General features: G+C 38.8%; 1 protein-coding gene across 3 annotated transcripts in view; it reads left to right on the top strand.

Moving 5' to 3' along the window:
* The window catches only part of LOC103511057 (elongation of very long chain fatty acids protein 7-like), a 43,937-nt gene extending 25,059 nt beyond the window's left edge, over positions 1–18,878 (top strand). Inside the window, exons 3-11 of one of the 3 annotated variants that reach the window (XR_003392032.1) lie at positions 7,270–7,472; positions 9,130–9,222; positions 10,311–10,367; positions 10,654–10,759; positions 11,219–11,355; positions 15,356–15,385; positions 16,127–16,237; positions 17,666–18,505; positions 18,674–18,878. Coding sequence is in view for 1 of the 3 variants with exons in the window: in XM_026824933.1 (XP_026680734.1) it covers positions 7,270–7,472; positions 9,130–9,222; positions 10,311–10,367; positions 10,654–10,759; positions 11,219–11,355; positions 15,356–15,385; positions 16,127–16,237; positions 17,666–17,701 (773 nt within the window). In the remaining 2 variants the exon portion in view is untranslated. Of the gene's footprint in view, positions 1–7,269; positions 7,473–9,129; positions 9,223–10,310; positions 10,368–10,653; positions 10,760–11,218; positions 11,356–15,355; positions 15,598–16,126; positions 16,238–16,345; positions 16,872–17,665; positions 18,575–18,673 lie in introns of those variants that run through there. The other 2 variants (XM_026824933.1, XR_003392031.1) reach the window with 2 other exon arrangements.
* Positions 18,879–19,225: the final 347 nt, after the last annotated feature.

Raw genomic sequence — 19,225 nt, 5'->3', positions numbered from 1 at the left:
GTTGTGAACAAAATATCTCAAGAACAGTTTGTCGTAAAGCAATGAAATTTGGTATGCTATCCCGGTATGGTACAAGGACGCGACTGTAACAATTTGGTAAAAATCAGATAGTCACCCATCCTGATATTAACCAAAGTCACTGTTGCTTAACCCTTATTTCGTAAAAACGGTAAGAGACATAGAAAACCTTTGGTCATTCGGATGTGAATATTCTAATCAATGTGATTTTTCACGCCGAATCGAATGGTGCTACTTGTAGTACTGTCTGACTTACGGTTGAGAAGTTGCGGGTTCGATACTTCCATGTGTCGACAAATTTCCCTTTTATTCGTGAACCGTTACCAAATAAGCAAGTAAATAGTCAATCCCATGTGATTTTTCACGCGGAATCGAATGGTGCTACTTTTAGCACTCTCTGACTTACAGTTGAGAAGTTGCGGGTTCGGTACTCAAATGTAATAGAAAGTCGTGTGATGTTCACACCAGACAAACGTGTGTTTGATTTGTGTCATAATAAGCAATCGAGATTTGTATCGATTTAATTGTGTCTTTTCTGTGTCTTATGAGATTTTTTTTTCTTTTAGTTAGGTAGGTAGGTACCTATTTGCAATCATAGATTTTGTGTATATCCTGTGAGATACCTGCTGAATTCTCTGTCTTATAAGATCCGTTATCACTATCAGCCATATTTGTGTACCTACTCGCTACTCGCGTATCTATAATCTATCTATACTTAGGTACTTATTATGAACATGCGTTGAAAGCAAATGGGTACAGGACTACCTATTGTGGCCACAAATCTATAATATTGAGCCAAATTCATCAATAAATTACGAATAATAATGAGGAATAGACAAATAATTCTGACCAAGTTTTAGTCGATAAAAATGTAGGTAAAGAGAAAGTTCGAAGACCTAAAAGTAATTAAACATGCAAAATTCAGACCAGCAAAGTACCTCTATACCTAGTGCTGTACGTCGGTATTACTCCAGATAGGTAGGTATTTAGTTGTAGATCGGTATATTTGTAGATATACCTATACAATATACATAGATAAGTAAGTATTTAGCTGTAGGTAGTTATTAATAGAACCTCTAGCTACTGATAAGTATTGGGATAAAGTAGGTATCTACCTATAAAGTTAGAGAAAGGTGAGTATTGCAAATTCGTATAGGTACTTACCTATTAGGTATTTTTCGGCACCGCACCACGGCGAGCCGGCGGGATACCATACATTAAGACTAAGTCTGTGTTTGCTTTGTTTTTCAGGTTTACAGCTCGGGCTGGTATTATTTCTTCGCCAAAGTCGTTGAGCTGCTTGACACGGTAAGCCAAATAACCAATGACGAATGACTGAAAGATTGAAATCCAATTTTAGCATGAAGGTACTAGATGCTTTTAGTAATCACCTAATCACAAGAAAGCTCACTAAAGATAGGTGGTCTAGTTTTAAAATTTGCATCTTAATAGGTACTTTCTGGAGAATTTTCCAAATATATCCCCATTTATATGTCACTTGTGTTGCATTTCAGGTTTTCTTCGTGCTGCGGAAAAAGAACAATCAAATCACTGCCCTTCATGTCTATCATCATTCCATTATGGCCTTCTCAACGTGGGGTTACCTCAAATACGTCCAAGGTAAATCTAGATTACTAGATTCTCTTTTACTAACTTACTGCTTACAAATCCCTTTACACTCACTCCGTTCAAACACTTACTAACCAGCCTAGCAAGCTGGCAGTTCTTCAAAGGGTTCTCTCTGCTTTTAAAGACCAAGCACAAGTCCTCACGATGGTTGACTGCGGTTCAGGACGAGCCAGCCAAATTAACATGGCTAGAGCTAGAGACCATCACCCCGGTGTATAGCAGATACAAAAAGACATCTTTTCTTTATTCTGCTATCGCCATTCGGCGAAAGCTAAAGCCGCTACAACAACAACAACAACAACAACTAGATTCGTATTTGTACTAGATTCGTACTAGATCCTACTAAATTCGTATTGGTATAGTATTTCCCTCATGGTTATGCCCGCGTCACTCACGCTCAGACCGCGATCTGACAGACTTAGGTCTGTCAGACAGTAGGAACGTATGTGGCGTCACGCTAAGACTGTCTGACAGACCTCGGTCTCTCAGATTGCGGTCAGAAAATCGGAACGTACCTATGTATGTGGCGGGGAAAAGCTTCAGACCTGGGTCTGTCAGACCGTTCATCCATGCTTGACTCAATTAAATTTCACATAATCGAATACAACTCGGGTAACGCTATTCAATTTCCATCAAACAAAACAAAATTTGGTTTTCAGGTGAGCAAGGACTATTCATTGGTTTCATGAACTCTGCTGTCCATGTGATGATGTACTTCTATTACTTGGTGGCCGCATTGGGACCTCAGTTCCAGAAGTACATTTGGTGGAAGAAGTACATGACCAAAATCCAGCTGGTAAGTTCTTTGGGGCCTTGAAGTAATGCGAAAGCGGTACCGAGGTACAATCTAAAAAAAAGTTCTTTAGGAAAAATCGGCTGAATTGGTTCGTGATGCACAGGCATGCTTACTGGAACTTGGCCTGGCGTGTTGCCGATACCGTGTGATCAGATTGGGCATACATAGGGGCACCAATCTTATCGTACTAAGTCTGTTGGGGGATAGAACACATTTGGTGACGTTAAATTCATCTGGTAAAGTTTATGTAGTGTAGGTTTTGGCAAGAAGTCTACTCATGGGTAGGTACGTAGGATAAGTTATTGTTATACCTAGACTTGAGTTGGTACGTATGTACCCTGTTGTTAGGGCTTCCTGAACTTCTGGGGATGAAGTTCAGCCTCTTCCGAAATGTTCCATTAAAACAAGACACGTGCCAACCCGTCCACAATGCCATTTACCTATTTATCTACCCTCAGAATTGACCCAGTATAGGGAGAACAACTTCATAAAAAAATAAAAATTACGGAACCCAAATTCTGAGATGAGTAGATAGTTAGGTATTGCATACCTGTTTTCCCTTGTAAATTGAGATCAAGTGACGTGTTATCGTATCTGGTTGATCAGGACTATAAAATTATTGAGCGTTACCGATTTGATAATAAGTAGGTAATATAGGCACATCAGAGCACTGTGGGAGGATGCATAGAAACCTGTATACTATACGTACAGGGGGAAGAATATCGGATCAACCAGTGATGCGACAAATGAAGGACAAGGTCTTTCCGGGCTGAACAATTTAAAAAATAATGGGAGAATGACCTAGTTGTCATAAAGTTCCTATAGGTATTTGAAAACACTATTTTACAAATAATATAAAGTAGGTGAATATTTTGAATGTATACTACCCATACGGCTTGATATTAGAGAGCTTTTGCAACCAAAATTAGCACCCTGTTAATTTAACTCTTGATGGTTGATTTCACCAACCTCCTTTCCAGCCTCAAACAGCCCGTTAGCTTAACACCCCAGTTAAGGCAATACAAATTAAATGGACTTTAACTGGCTGTTAGCTTAACAGGAGTTCTAATGCTAATGACTGAATAAATATTGGTGAAATCCAACATAATGTAATCAGTTTGTGCAAGATGACACACTGACACAGAAGCTGAGTTGGTAGATAAGTACGAGAGAGTACTTTCGTTGACCTTGTTCAGTTGAAATTACCTTTTTAATGTCAAAAACAAAATAATTAGGTAGTAAGTAAGTACATTAAGTAGGTACATATTTACTGTTTTAGTCTTACAGTACCTACCTACGTATTGCACGAGAAATGGTTACTTTGCGACGAAAGAGGTAGGTATTTACGAAACACCAATTTAAGAGGAGCTCTTCACAGAGTATTGGACGTATGTATATGTGCTGTGGGCTGTGGAACCTATAAATAGATAGGTACGTACCTTTTCGGTATTTTTTGACAGGGTTATTGCTAATTGACGATTTTTTTCCATACAGATAAGAAGTGTAGGTATACATAGGTAGGTTGTACTGTTTTGTTGTGTGAATAAAAAAAAAAAACTCGTCAAATTTGGATTTAGTTTTTCCTTCTTGTGTGTTTTTGTGTGTTTTTTTTTTTTTTTTTTTTTTTTTTTTTTTTTTTTTTTTTTTTTACAAACCTAAGAGGCAAACAACAGCCTTTATCAAAAGGTCGCATGTCGACCCTCGTTCTCCCCCTCTGACCATGTGAGAAATTTAATGACATTAATATTTAAATTACAATGCACTTTTTATTCCCCACACCCCACACACTTGACAAATGAAAGAAAGTTGTGTTCGGAAGATGACAGCATATCCTGCGAGTGCAATCTGATAACCTTGCTTTGTAAAAAAAGTTCATTGTTTCTCAATACTAAGCCCGATTTTATGGTCTGTGGGAAGTGAGGGAAAATTTCGACATATTGGTGGAGATGTCAAAACTCCCAAATATTACCTTGTCTTGCGTTAAATGAGAGAGAGAGGGAGGGAGAGAGAGAGAGAAGGAGGGAGGGAGAGAATGACATGGAAAAATCATAAGAAATTTATCAAACTGGCCCTGCTACTCTGACAGCCTTTTCTGAATATCTTGAAAATATTTTCAAAATTTTGAGGTAGGTACATACAAAATTTTGTGGTACCAAATTAGAGTTGTATTGTTGTTGTCTTTGTACTGTCTTTGGTTATCTGATTGGCTCCATTAATGGTAAAATTGTCGATATTGGAAAAGTTCTAAATCAATTTGTCTCATTTTTTTTCTGTACACGAGTGTAGTTGTGTAGCAACTATACTTGTCACTAGAGTCCACCATATAAGATGATAAACAATAGCTACGCCACATGCCGTCACTGGTTACTGGTTACCATGACGACTCAAAGAGGCGTTAGAAGAGACCTCATGCTGCTTTCCGCCAGAATGATGAATGTGTTTGGTATACCCCGAGAATTCAGAGATGGGAGAGGTATGCCAAATATGTGACAGACACCCACCTGACGTTCTTAGCAACATTGTAGTGACTGATGACATAATCCGTGCAATAGTGATAATGTATATTTGAACATGCCCGGACGGTCACCCGTCCAGGTAACAACCACGCTGAACGCTGCCTAACTTCAGAGATCAGTTGGGAACTGGAGTTTCTGGAGGATTCAACGTGCTATACCTAACTGCTGCCGCCGACTGCTTCAATATTTAATAGGATAGGGCATTTTTGTACATATTGATAGTTACAAGTAATAAACAGTGTTGCTAGATTATTATCTTTTGTCCATTTATTTTTGATAAGAAGAAGGAGAAACAAGAAGAAGAGAAGAGGCGAAGGAAGAAGAAGGTGCTATACCTAACTGCTGCCGCCGACTGCTTCAATATTTAATAGGATAGGGCATTTTTGTACATATTGATAGTTACAAGTAATAAACATCAGTTGCTAGATTATTATCTCTTGTCCATTTATTTTTGATAAGAAGAAGGAGAAACAGGAAGAAGAGAAGAGGCGAAGGAAGAAGAAGGAGAAGGAGAAGAAGAAGAAGAAGAAGAAGAAGAAGAAGAAGAACAACAACAACAACAAAAACAACAACCAACGTCAACTGAGAGGAAAGTTTTGGTCGAATCGAGAGTTCAACCCGGGGCCTTCCGTCTGCAAAACAACAAATAATGGTGGAGCGACATGTATTATAATCTGGCAATTTCCTATGGTAAGAAGCAAAACTTTGACACCACAGGTGTATTGGTCATGTTAACTAAGATCAATCACAGGATATTGAAGTCTAGGGCTCTTTTAGATTAATAAAGGGAAGGTCACAAGAGATCTAATCAGGTCGCAGTGACATAGGGCGTTTAAAGCCGATGGCCCTACTTATACCAATACCAAAATACGGTATGGAAGAGAAAATTGGCAGATTATAATACACCTAAGTTTAGACATAAAGCCGATGGCCCTACTTATACCAATACCAAAATACGGTATGGAAGAGAAAATTGGCAGATTATAATACACCTAAGTTTAGACATAGGTACCTTAAAGGTCTCCTCTCGAACAAATGAATCAAACCTCCAGAAGCTTCACACCCGCTCAAATCTGGATTTAGACGAATAAAACTCGTTTTATATAAACTGTACCATCAAATTTATTTTCCCTGAGCTAGATGATAGGTTGAAACGAAAACGACTACCTGTACCTACAGTACCTACTTGTAGTCGCTTAGTATGACTTGCGTCTTCTTAATTCAGCAGGGGAGTAAATATTAGCAAAGGAAGTCTGCTGGTGTAAATCACGTCACGTCATGTGAGCTCACGTGACGTGGATAGTAGTTTGGCTGTCCTTAACGAGATTACCTACAATACTATGGAAAAACTTTGAAATACATTTTTTCAGACTACTTGGATACACAATATAAATATATATATATATATATGACTAATTATTCCTGAACTACTAGGTAGGTATTTGATATATCTTGTAGCTAAAGTACCTACTGTAGTGTATCTTGTCTGTACAAGAGGGTTTTTGAATAGTAATATTTTGAAGTTCTTTGGTTGCCTTCATTTCCCCTTTCCAATTTTTCCCCCAGTAACCCCAGTTAGACATAATGTACCTACCTATAATTCCACATCTTGGATTTACAACAAGATTCTTTTGGAACCCAGATCATAACCGTTACGTAGGCTTAGGTATGTACCTATAGGTGTCAATCTGTGTTCTATTGTTTTGAACCCAACTACTGGCATCAATATTTTGGGTATGACTAGGAAGAAAGTTATATCTTGTGTCATGGGGAGCACCTAGTTACCTACTAATTGTCCTAGTCTCAGGAGGAACAGTGCTGGAAGGAAAGTGACTTATGTAACACTGTAACAGTTTTGATATTATAATTACATTAGAGGATTTCAACATACCGAGTACCATGCTGTCTTCACAGCAGACAACTAAAAACTAGTGTTTGGGTAATGACAAGATGGTATTGACTGTAAGCTTCATTTCTCAAGGTCATTCGAAATTCACGGCTGAGTGGTCATCATACTTGACGTGTTTTGCAAAGTTCGTTGGTTCAAATCCCGCTCCCGCTACAGTTGGTATATGGGGTACTGGAGTACGTACCTACTTCCCCATTCACTGTTATAAACGCTTCGTTTGTTCTTCGTGTCTTATTCAAAGTTGTTGAAGAATTGGATGAATATTCCTACCTATCTTCTTTAATCATGAAATTTATCATATTTTGATCAATTGAGACAGTACCTATTATTCTTCAGCTTTTTGAAATTTTTCAATTTTGACAACACTTAGAAATGATTATACATTTTGTCATCTTTTCCAGTGCCTCTCATCAACTCATGGTTCCTCATGAGCTCGATATGGCCCATATCAAGTATAGTCGCCTTCTATCTGTACTTTGTCCTCAAACTCGGCCCTCAATGGATGGAAAATCGCAAGCCAATTGACTTGAAGTACGTTCTCATTTTGTACAACGCTATCCAAGTGGTGTATAGTATTGGCCTGTGTTGGGCAGTCGTCAAAGTGGTAAGTCACCGTCTTTATTCCTAGGCCAGCCACTATCTATCAGGTAGACCTGAGGGCGGACCTTTTCAGCTATACCTGTCAGGTCTACCTGATAGTGAGTGCCTGGCCTTAGACTAGAGATTGTAAAGATTGAGTAAGCTAAATAAAAAAGAACTAATCTACTAATCTTTTCATTGGACTAGTCCAGTTACTGAGTCAGATCCTAATAATTGTGCGTTACATATTTAAAGGATCTGACTCATTCATTGAGAGTCCTCTGAAAAGAGTGCTTCTTTTTTGACTCACCCACTCTTTACACATCTCTACGTTAAATCAACCTTCGCGTCTGGTCGAAATCGCAAGATGCAATAAGGAAAGTAAAAAATTTGACTGTAAACAAGCTATACCTACTTACGAGTATATGACGTGACGATATCAATATAATATACCTACCTAATACTTATCTACTATCTAACATTGTAGATCATGAACAAGGTTATGTGCGATTATTTTTCGAAAAGGAATGTCATTGTTATAAGTGCATATGACCCTTGTGCTGTATTGCAATAAAATCAAATCGTCTAGTCTATTGCTTATACTCGTAGTCTTCATGTATGTTAAAACACCTATCAATTTCTTTCCTTTGATAAAGTAATAACAACACAATTTTGTTATTTCCAAGTTTTTATCAGCCCAAAATACGTAGATAGATAGTAGATACCTCAATTTCTTCGCTATTAAACTTTGAGCCCACCCTCCTGGAACCCTCTAAGTAGAGGATTCTTACGCATTAAAAAGTTTTCAATCTGAAAAAGCTCAAGAAGCTTACAGTACACTCCATTAAGTTTTTCATTCCAATTGTTTTGATTGCAATTTTTTGTTTGTTTTTATATCTCCTTCTTACTTCACGTTTTCTTTGTACTTTTTCCTCCCAGCAACAATGAGGGAAAGATTGGCTGTGCTACAAAATCTGAAGCGAACAAAACGAGCAAAATGGGATACATGCAGGTTAAAAAATGATGATAACGCACTAACCCTGTATCAGTTACAGTACACTCCATTAAGTTTTTCATTCCAATTGTTTTGATTGCAATTTTTTGTTTGTTTTTATATCTCCTTCTTACTTCACGTTTCCTTTGTACTTTTTTCTCCGGATTCGCATTCCTTAAAATGCTCTTTATTCTCCGGATTCGCATTCCTTAAAATGCCCTTTATTCTCCGGATTCGCATTCCTTAAAATGCCCTTTATTCTCCGGATTCGCATTCCTTAAAATGCCCTTTATTCTCCGGATTCGCATTCCTTGAAATGCCCTTTATTCTCCGGATTCGCATTCCTTAAAATGCCCTTTATTCTCCGGATTCGCATTCCTTAAAATGCCCTTTATTCTTCGGATTCGCATTCCTTAAAATGCCCTTTATTCTCCGGATTCGCATTCCTTAAAATGCCCTTTATTCTCCGGATTCGCATTCCTTAAAATGCCCTTTATTCTCCGGATTCGGATTCCTTAAAATGCCCTTTATTCTCCGGATTCGCATTCCTTAAAATGCCCTTTATTCTCCGGATTCGCATGCCTTAAAATACCCTTTATTCTCCGGATTCGCATTCCTTAAAATACCCTTTATTGCTGAATCTTCTTAAACATCAAATTTATTTTTCAACTTGGAAATCACTTTTCAGGTTTTAGAGCTGGAATCGAGGAAATCGGGTATGTCCTGGAAATATATTTGCGCCCCTCTACCCAGGCATCATGATGACGACGTTATGTATTTGGTAAGTTTGTCATTATTCGGTCCGCCTCTGAATCTGTGTCCACACATAGGCAACGCCGTCGATCGACTGAAACCGTACACTGCCTCGACGACATTGACACAGCTCAAGACCGAGCGTTGACTCTCGACCTGGAAACCTTTACAAGTTATATGCATAATGCACATTTTTACATGGTTTTACTTAACTTGGGATCTCTGTTTGTTTGTTTGTAATTTTATTTGCATAAAACGGCTCGACGCGTAATTGCATAGGGCAATGTGGGGAACAATGTCGCGATTGCAAAGTCAATGTGACACACCGGATATTTCACAAACTTGAACCAATTATGAAAACGGGATTAGCTGTTGAGTAGAACTCTGTTGACAAATCGTTAGGATACCTGCTATTAGGATGGTGCGTTCATAATAATCTATGTTGATATAGTTTTCGAATATTTTTACTACAAGAGCTCATTGTAACCCTATGTATTACAACAGGATAACACCATAACAAAGCCTGACCAAAGCCAAAAATCAAAAGCCACGTGGACCTATTAGGTCAGATGCTGATTTTCATATGGGGACAGGGCCGTATTCAGGGAGGAGGAGGCGGTATATCACTGTTTGCACCCTCAGCCCCCCCCCCTTGACAATATCCTGGATATAGCCCTTTAGCATGGGGTAGTTTTCCACAAGAGCTCATTGTAACCCTATGTATTACAACAGGATAACACCATAACAAAGCCTGACCAAAGCCAAAAATCAAAAGCCACATGGACTTATTAGGTCAGATGCTGATTTTCATATGGGGACAGGGCCGTATTCAGGGAGGAGGGGGCGGTATATCACTGTTTGGACCCCCCCCCCTTGACAAAATCCTGGATATAGCCCTACCATGGGGTAAGCGTTTTTCGTCAGCCTCTCAATCAGCCCTAAGTAGGGTGATTGCTTTGGGCTGACATTTGGTTTTGGCTACCTTGAACAGATTCAGTTCCGAATTTCTGATTATGAGTATTCTGATCGTGGAAGCATTGCCATGGGGTAGCTTTCGTACTCCTTATTTTCATCGGAATTCATAACATCCACTGCAATGTTTGCTTTGTTTTTCAGGTTTACAGCTCGGGCTGGTATTATTTCTTCGCCAAAGTCGTTGAGCTGCTTGACACGGTAAGCCAAATATCCAATGACGAATGACTGAAAGATTGAAATCCACTTTTAGCATGAAGGTGGTATTTATGTAAATTGAGCAAAATCTTTTCAAGGAACTATTGAAGAAAGTTATTGTATACCAGATATTAATGTTGGGCTACTAGATGCTTTTAGTAATCACCTAATCACAAGAAAGTTCACTAAAGATAGGTGGTCTAGTTTTAAAATTTGCATCTCAATAGGTACTTTCTGGAGAATTTTCCAAATATATCCCCATTTATATGTCACTTGTGTTGCATTTCAGGTTTTCTTCGTGCTGCGGAAAAAGAACAATCAAATCACTGCCCTTCATGTCTATCATCATTCCATTATGGCCTTCTCAACGTGGGGTTACCTCAAATATGTCCAAGGTAAGTCTCCTACTAGATTCGTATTGGTATAGTATTTCCCTCATGGTTATTCCCGCGTCACTCACGCTCAGACCGCGATCTGACAGACTTAGGTCTGTCAGACAGTAGGAACGTATGTGGCGTCACGCTAAGACCGTCTGACAGACCTCGGTCTCTCAGATTGCGGTCAGAAAATCTTATGCCCGCGTCACTCACGCTCAGACCGCGATCTGACAGACTTAGGTCTGTCAGACAGTAGGAACGTATGTGGCGTCACGCTAAGACTGTCTGACAGACCTCGGTCTCTCAGATTGCGGTCAGAAAATCGGAACGTACCTATGTATGTGGCGGGGAAAAGCTTCAGACCTGGGTCTGTCAGACCGTTCATCCATGCTTGACTCAATTAAATTTCACATAATCGAATACAACTCGGGTAACGCTATTCAATTTCCATCAAACAAAACAAAATTTGGTTTTCAGGTGAGCAAGGACTATTCATTGGTTTCATGAACTCTGCTGTCCATGTGATGATGTACTTCTATTACTTGGTGGCCGCATTGGGACCTCAGTTCCAGAAGTACATTTGGTGGAAGAAGTACATGACCAAAATCCAGCTGGTAAGTTCTTTGGGGCCTTGAAGTAATGCGAAAGCGGTACCGAGGTACAATCTAAAAAAAAGTTCTTTAGGAAATATCGGTTGAATTGGTTCGTGATACACAGGCGTGCTTACTGGAACTTGGCCTGGCGTGTTGCCGATACCGTGTGATGAGATTGGGCATACATAGGGGCACCAATCTTATCGTACTAAGTCTGTTGGGGGATAGAACACATTTGGTGACGTTAAATTCATCTGGTAAAGTTTATGTAGTGTAGGTTTTGGCAACAAGTCTACTCATGGGTAGGTACTCAGGATAAGTTATTGTTATACCTAGACTTGAGTTGGTACGTATGTACCCTGTTGTTAGGGCTTCCTGAACTTCTGGGGATGAAGTTCAGCCTTTTCCGAAATGTTCCATTAACAAGACACGTGCCAACCCGTTCACAATGCCTATCTACCTATTTATCTACCTTCAGAATTGAACCAGTATAGGGAGAACAACTTCATAAAAAATAAAAATTACGGAACCCAAATTCTGAGATGAGTAGATAATTGACCCTGGCTGGTTGCACGTATCCGCAACGTCCCAGGAAGTAGCGCAGTAAAATATAACACTATACTGCGTGAAAATATGTCTTGTCAGTGGACTTAAAACACTGACCTGGTCCTCCAGGTTGGGGGTTGATCGTAGGGTTAACCACCCGATGTTGTAAAACGCCCTGCGGGGCAAATTGTTACGAAACCTCAACAGTTGCCTCGGAACAAAAATGGATCGTTGAGCTGGCTACGAAATAAGGACAAATTCATGGACTCGAGTAATCGAAAACGGAAAGGACTTGACGCTACAGATTTAAAATTTGCCACCTGGAATGTACGAACATTACTTCAAGCAGGCAAGATGCAGGAGGTGGCAAACGAGATGATTAAACACCATATCGATATTATTGCACTACAAGAAATAAGGTGGCAGGGGCAAGGTAAAATTGATAAAAGAGAATTTAGTATTATCTACAGTGGACCGCAAAAAAGAACTGGACAAATGGGTACGGGCTTTATCATCAGCAAAACAATCAGGGATAGTATCATGGAATACAACAATGTCAGTGATAAGATATGTGTGATCCGTCTAAGAGGAAAATTCAGAAACATCAGTATTGTGTCAGTACATGCGCCTACAGAGGAGAAATCTGATGAAGAAAAAGAGATTTTCTACGAAGAATTAGATAAAACCGTATCTCAAATCTCAAACTATGATATAAAAATTATCATGGGTGATTTTAACGCACAGATTGGACGCCTTGAAAATCAAGCAGATGTAGCAGGACAACATACACTGCACGACTATAACAACAAAAATGGAGAATACCTAACTGATTTTGCTGCCCGTAACAAGCTTTTCATCAGAAGTACATCCTTTCCACACAAGAAAATTCATTTAGGAACCTGGAAAATACCTGGAAGACCTGAAGTCAATCAAATTGATCATGTCCTGATATCCAAAAGACACTATTCATCCATTACTGACGTAAGAGCATACAGGGGACCAAATGTTGATTCAGATCACTATCTAGTGAAAGCAACAATGAGGGAAAGATTGGCTGTGCTACAAAATCTGAAGCGAACAAAACGAGCAAAATGGGATACATGCAGGTTAAAAAATGATAATAACGCACTAACCCTGTATCAAGAAACTGTAAGAGAAAACCTAGAAAAAGATGAAGTGAGAGCAGGAGAAGGAAAAACGACAGAGGAGAAATGGGAACAAACAAAGCGTGCTATACTGGAAGCGGCAAAAAACACAGTTGGTGAAAAAAGAAGAGAACGCAACAGCACTTGGTTTGATCGGGAATGTCGCGATATCATAGACAAAAAGAACCAAGCAAGAAACGTAATGTTGTCAAGGAGTACAAGGAATAATTGTGAAGCATATAAGAAGCTGAGAAAGGAAGCCAAGAGGGTTTTAAAGAAGAAAAAGAAAGATAGTATGACTGAACAAATACAAGAGATTGAAGAACTAAACAACCAAGGAGAAGATAGAAAATTTTATGCGGCAATGCGAAGAATTAAGGGAAGTTTTCAACCAAGAACACAAGGATGCAGAAACAAAAATGGTACGATAGAAACTGATGAAAGAAAGGTGATAGAAAGGTGGACTAATCATTTTAAAAACCTGCTAAACAAAAATTATCCTGAAGAGAATGTGCCTGACGCAAATCCTACCAACACAAATCCAGATCAGTACATGCGCCTACAGAGGAGAAATCTGATGAAGAAAAAGAGATTTTCTACGAAGAATTAGATAAAACCGTATCTCAAATCTCAAGCTATGATATAAAAATTATTATGGGCGATTTTAACGCACAGATTGGACGCCTTGAAAATCAAGCAGATGTAGCAGGACATCATACACTGCACGACTATAACAACAAAAATGGAGAATACCTAACTGATTTTGCTGCCCGTAACAAGCTAAGTGAGAGGATGGAGAGATGCGGTGAACAACAGAGTTGAGTGGAGGAGGATAGTTGAGGAGGCCAAGGCCCACCCCGGGCTGTAGTGCCATTTGGTATGGTATGGTATGTAGATAATTATAGGTATTGCATACCTGTTTTCCCTTGTAAATTGAGATCAAGTGACGTATTATCGTATCTGGTTGATCAGGACTATAAAATTATTGAGCGTTACCGATTTGATAATAAGTAGGTAATATAGGCACATCAGAGCACTGTGGGAGGATGCATAGAAACCTGAGTAGTGTAGGTGAATATTTTAAATGTATGCTACCCATATGGCTTGATATTAGAGAGCTTTTGCAACCAAAATTATCACCCCGTAATTTAACTCTTGATGGTTGATTTCACCAACCTCCTTTCCAGCCTCAAACAGCCCGTTAGCTTAACACCCCGCAAAATTCTGCTTTTCCATTGGCTATTACACTTGTAAGATACTTTTCCATACTTTGGTGATTTAGGGCACTGATGTTTCACGTTGTCAATTGAGCAGTTGCAAATGGGTAAAAATTATAAAAAATGGTCGATTCCTATGTAAAAAGTTGGGAAAAATCCAAATCTGAGGTCAAAACGCCGAAAAAAAAATAATAATAATAATAATAGTGCTTATTTATACTGCTCGCATAGGACTGAAAAGTCCCTTTACTCCAGCAGTAGGCTAAATAATAATAATAATAGTGCTTATTTATACTGCTCGAATAGGACTGAAAAGTCCCTTTACTCCAGCAGTAGGCTACTAATACTATTATTGTGGTCAAATTCTCAAACTATATTGAGGATAAAATTCCATACCTCGGCTGGGATTGAACCTCGGCTGGGTCCAACATAGTCTTGAAAATTATTTGACGAAATGCGCAGAAACAATTCCAGTAGCTGGACTGCTTTCCGGCCTTGTGTAATAATTTAGCCATAAAGGGAGGCAAGTCCTTCTGACCAAACCTTCAAAAATCAAACTCTTCAATGTTATACTAAAACAAGAAGAGAATGTAGGTCTTCACTTGACTAAATAAACTTATTATTTATTTAGTTAAGTGAAGACCTATTCTCTTATTTTAGTAGGTAATAATTAGTACTTCACATGGTATCCCGTTTTCAAAGTTTCTTCAATGTTATTTGACGAAAACTCGTCTAATAGTCTAGACTATACTAGACGTCTAGTCTAGTCTAGAACTACTACTGGCCCAGTCCAGAATAAATTGTTGTAGCTGTAAGGACGTACCTACATTTTGTTCAACTGGATTGTAATTTATTGAACGCCTCTAGTCTAGTCTAGAACTACTACTGGCCCAGTCCAGAATCAATTGTTGTAGCTGTAAGGACGTACCTACATTTTGTTCAACTGGATTGCAATTTATTGAACGCCAATTATGTTCACACGTATTTGTATAGGTACATTGTATATATACTTCGTGTAATCCAGCTCATGTAATCCAGATTTGACTTTCAGGACGAGCAAACTGAAACAAAGAGTTGTCCGATCCCTAATATTTTAATGTTTCCCTGTCGCAGGGTCAATTCATCATCATGCTGATCTACCTGGTGGGTCTCCTGGTGTTTGGCTGCAAGCAGAACAGAATTCTCACCTACTACATGTGCTTCAACGTGACCGCCTTCCTACTCTTGTTTCTGAATTTCTACAGAAAAGCTTACATCCACAATAACCAACTGAAACAAAAGTCCAGCTAGGCTCGACGGAGTTCAAAAGACGTGATTACGTGATAAACTGTTAAGCGATACAGGATATGGGATAGGTTAATAACTAAAGGTGGATCCAAACACTGGAGTTGAACGTTAGAGTCGACATCGGCTAGATCCCACATAAATTGGGCATGATGAAAGAATTCGATGGAACAAAAAGGTTTTACCCGTCGCACACTGGAAGCGTAGTCGCTCGACTTTTATAAGTAACGCGTAGTCGCCTGAAAAACCAAACCACCTATGAAACTGATATATATTCTTTATCATTTGGGAGTAGACATCCCCGAAATGATTGGTAACTTGGATATGAAACCTATATGAAAATGATAGCGAGTCTACCATTTTCATATACCTAGGTTTGGTTTTCCAGGCGACAACGCGATACTAAAAGTCGCCCGACTACGTTTCCAACGTGCGAAGGGCCTTATCGTGTGGATATGTTTCAGACGATATCGATCGACCATAGTAGTAGATACTGCTAGAATCAGTTGATTTTTTTAAAGAGGTTTGACAGAGGGAACTGTAACTGCTATCGTCTTATCGTCCCGAAATCGAAGAAAGAAAAGACAGGATAGGAGAATGGTGGGTCTCCTGGTGTTTGGCTGCAAGCAGAACAGAATTCTCACCTACTACATGTGCTTCAACGTGACCGCCTTCCTACTCTTGTTCCTGAATTTCTACAGAAAAGCTTACATCCATAATAACCAACTGAAACAAAAGTCCAGCTAGGCTCGACGGAGTTCAAAAGACGTGATTACGTGATACGTGATAAACTGTTAAGCGATACAGGATATGGGATAGGTTAATAACTAAAGGTGGATCCAAACACTGGAGTTGAACGTTAGTCGACATCGGCTAGACCCCACATAAATTGGGCATGATGAAAGAATTCGATGGAACAAAAAGGTTTTACGCGTCGCACACTGGAAGCGTAGTCGATCGACTTTTTTCGTAGTCGCCTGAAAAACCAAACCACCTATGAAACTGATGTTCTTTATCATTTGGGAGTAGACATCCCCGAAATGATTGGTAACTTGGATATGAAACCTATATGAAAATGATAGAGAGTCTCTACCATTTTCATATACCTATAGGTTTGGTTTTCCAGGCGACAACGCGATACTAAAAGTCGCCCGACTACGTTTCCAACGTGCGAAGGGCCTTATCGTGTGGATATGTTTCAGATGATATCGATCGACCATAGTAGTAGATACTGCTAGAATCAGTTGATTTTTTTTTAAAGAGGTTTGACAGAGGGAACTGTAACTGCTATGGTCTTATCGTCCCGAAATCGAAGAGAGAAAAGACAGGATAGGAGAAAACCAGCCGTTCAAATTAAATGGAACTTAACTGGCTGTTAGCTTAACAGGAGTTCTAATGACTGAATAAATATTGGTAAAATCCAACATAGATTTCAAGTCTCTAGCTCTTACCGTTCTCGAGATATTTTGTTTACAGACAGACAGACACACACACGGACCAATGGCTGAAACTTTGGAATTGGATTTGGGCTCTAGGGACCTCAAAACGTGTTTTGGCACTAAAATTTCACCATCAAAAATTTGACCCGATTACATTACTTTCCTTCCTATAGGATAAGGAAAGTAAAAAAAAAGTACTGTAGGTAAATAGCTAAATACTGATTACTCGATTAGTCAAATTTGTTCGTTAATAAATTTAGTAAACCTAATTCGAAATGCGAAGGTAGGTAATTTAATTATTATTTTTTCTCTCTTTTTTACATTATCATAACCAGGTACCTATAGACAGACACACAGACACACACACGGACCAATGGCTGAAACTTTGGATTTGGGCTCTAGGGACCTCAAAACGTGTTTTGGCACTAAAATCTCTATGCTCTATCACTAATTTCTACTTATTTCAAAAATTATTCTGTACCAAATGCATAAGATCTTGTTTAGACTGCGGGAATAAAGGAACTTTTCAGTCCCATTCTGGCAGTATAAACAGGGTAGGTAGGTATATTCTATTCTATTAAATTAACATTTATCATGGCCAAGGGAAGAACTGCTGACACAAAATCTGTAAAGTAATGTCTTACAGTCTTACGCTATGGTCAGGGTATTTCGATCGATGAATTTCTACAGAAAAGCTTACATCCATAATAACCAACTGAAACAAAAGTCCAGCTAGGCTCGACGGAGTTCAAAAGACGTGATTACGTGATACGTGATAAACTGTTAAGCGATACAGGATATGGGATAGGTTAATAACTAAAGGTGGATCCAAACACTGGAGTTGAACGTTAGAGTCGACATCGGCTAGATCCCACATAAATTGGGCATGATGAAAGAATTCGATGGAACAAAAAGGTTTTACCCGTCGCACACTGGAAGCGTAGTCGCTCGACTTTTATAAGTAACGCGTAGTCGCCTGAAAAACCAAACCACCTATGAAACTGATATATATTCTTTATCATTTGGGAGTAGACATCCCCGAAATGATTGGTAACTTGGATATGAAACCTATATGAAAATGATAGCGAGTCTACCATTTTCATATACCTAGGTTTGGTTTTCCAGGCGACAACGCGATACTAAAAGTCGCCCGACTACGTTTCCAACGTGCGAAGGGCCTTATCGTGTGGATATGTTTCAGACGATATCGATCGACCATAGTAGTAGATACTGCTAGAATCAGTTGATTTTTTTAAAGAGGTTTGACAGAGGGAACTGTAACTGCTATCGTCTTATCGTCCCGAAATCGAAGAAAGAAAAGACAGGATAGGAGAAAACTAGCCGTTCCGAGAACGAACATTATCCCATCAGGATAAAATCCGCTCCGGGCGGGAATCGAACCCGCGGCCTAGCGCTTACAAGGCAGATGCACTACCAACTAAGCTAACTAGGCTGGCAGGAGAGAATCAGTTGAAATGTTGACAAGAATAAACCAAGAAGATCAGAGCTGAGATTAGAAAAATGTCACCATTTCCAACAGGTTAATTAATAACAATATATGCTACCTGTGGCATTGTTGAACAGCATTACATTTATGTACAACACGTGGCGTTAAAATGAGTGTAAATAGAGAATCAGTTGAAATGTTGACAAGAATAAACCAAGAAGATCAGAGCTGAGATTAGAAAAATGTCACCATTTCCAACAGGTTAATTATAACAATAACAATAACAATTATTAAATATATGCTACCTGTGGCATTGTTGAACAACATTACATTTATGTACAACACGTGGCGTTAAAATGAGTGTAAACAAATAGATCTGGAATACTTATTAATTTTATAATGAAATGTTTTGTAATTAACTGTGATAAATTATACGACAGGGAAGAATTATTCTCGACACATTCTACTTCCGTTTATTACGTATTTGAGGATCAAATGGAAAAAATTATTTCATCTTTTAGCAATTAATGAGGTTTATATATATTTTTTTTACATTTATGACTGTAACTGATAAAATTTAGATGATGATACCTACCTAGGTACCTGTTATTATTAATTTACATATGATTTCACCCTAGCTAGGGCTGATTGAGTGGCTGACGATAAACGCCGTTAACACGGGAAAAGGGGAGGAAGACTATTTCATTCCTTAATTCCCAGCCGTTTCTGAGATATAAGCGTGGTTCGCAAATCACGAACCACCCTGTATATATATATTTTTTTTTTTACATTTATGATTGTAACTGATAAAAT

This window comes from Diaphorina citri, unplaced genomic scaffold (assembly GCF_000475195.1).
Source record: "Diaphorina citri unplaced genomic scaffold, Diaci psyllid genome assembly version 1.1 scaffold30, whole genome shotgun sequence".
Lineage (NCBI taxonomy): Eukaryota > Metazoa > Arthropoda > Insecta > Hemiptera > Psyllidae > Diaphorina > Diaphorina citri.
This window is presented reverse-complemented; position numbering and strand designations above follow the sequence as displayed.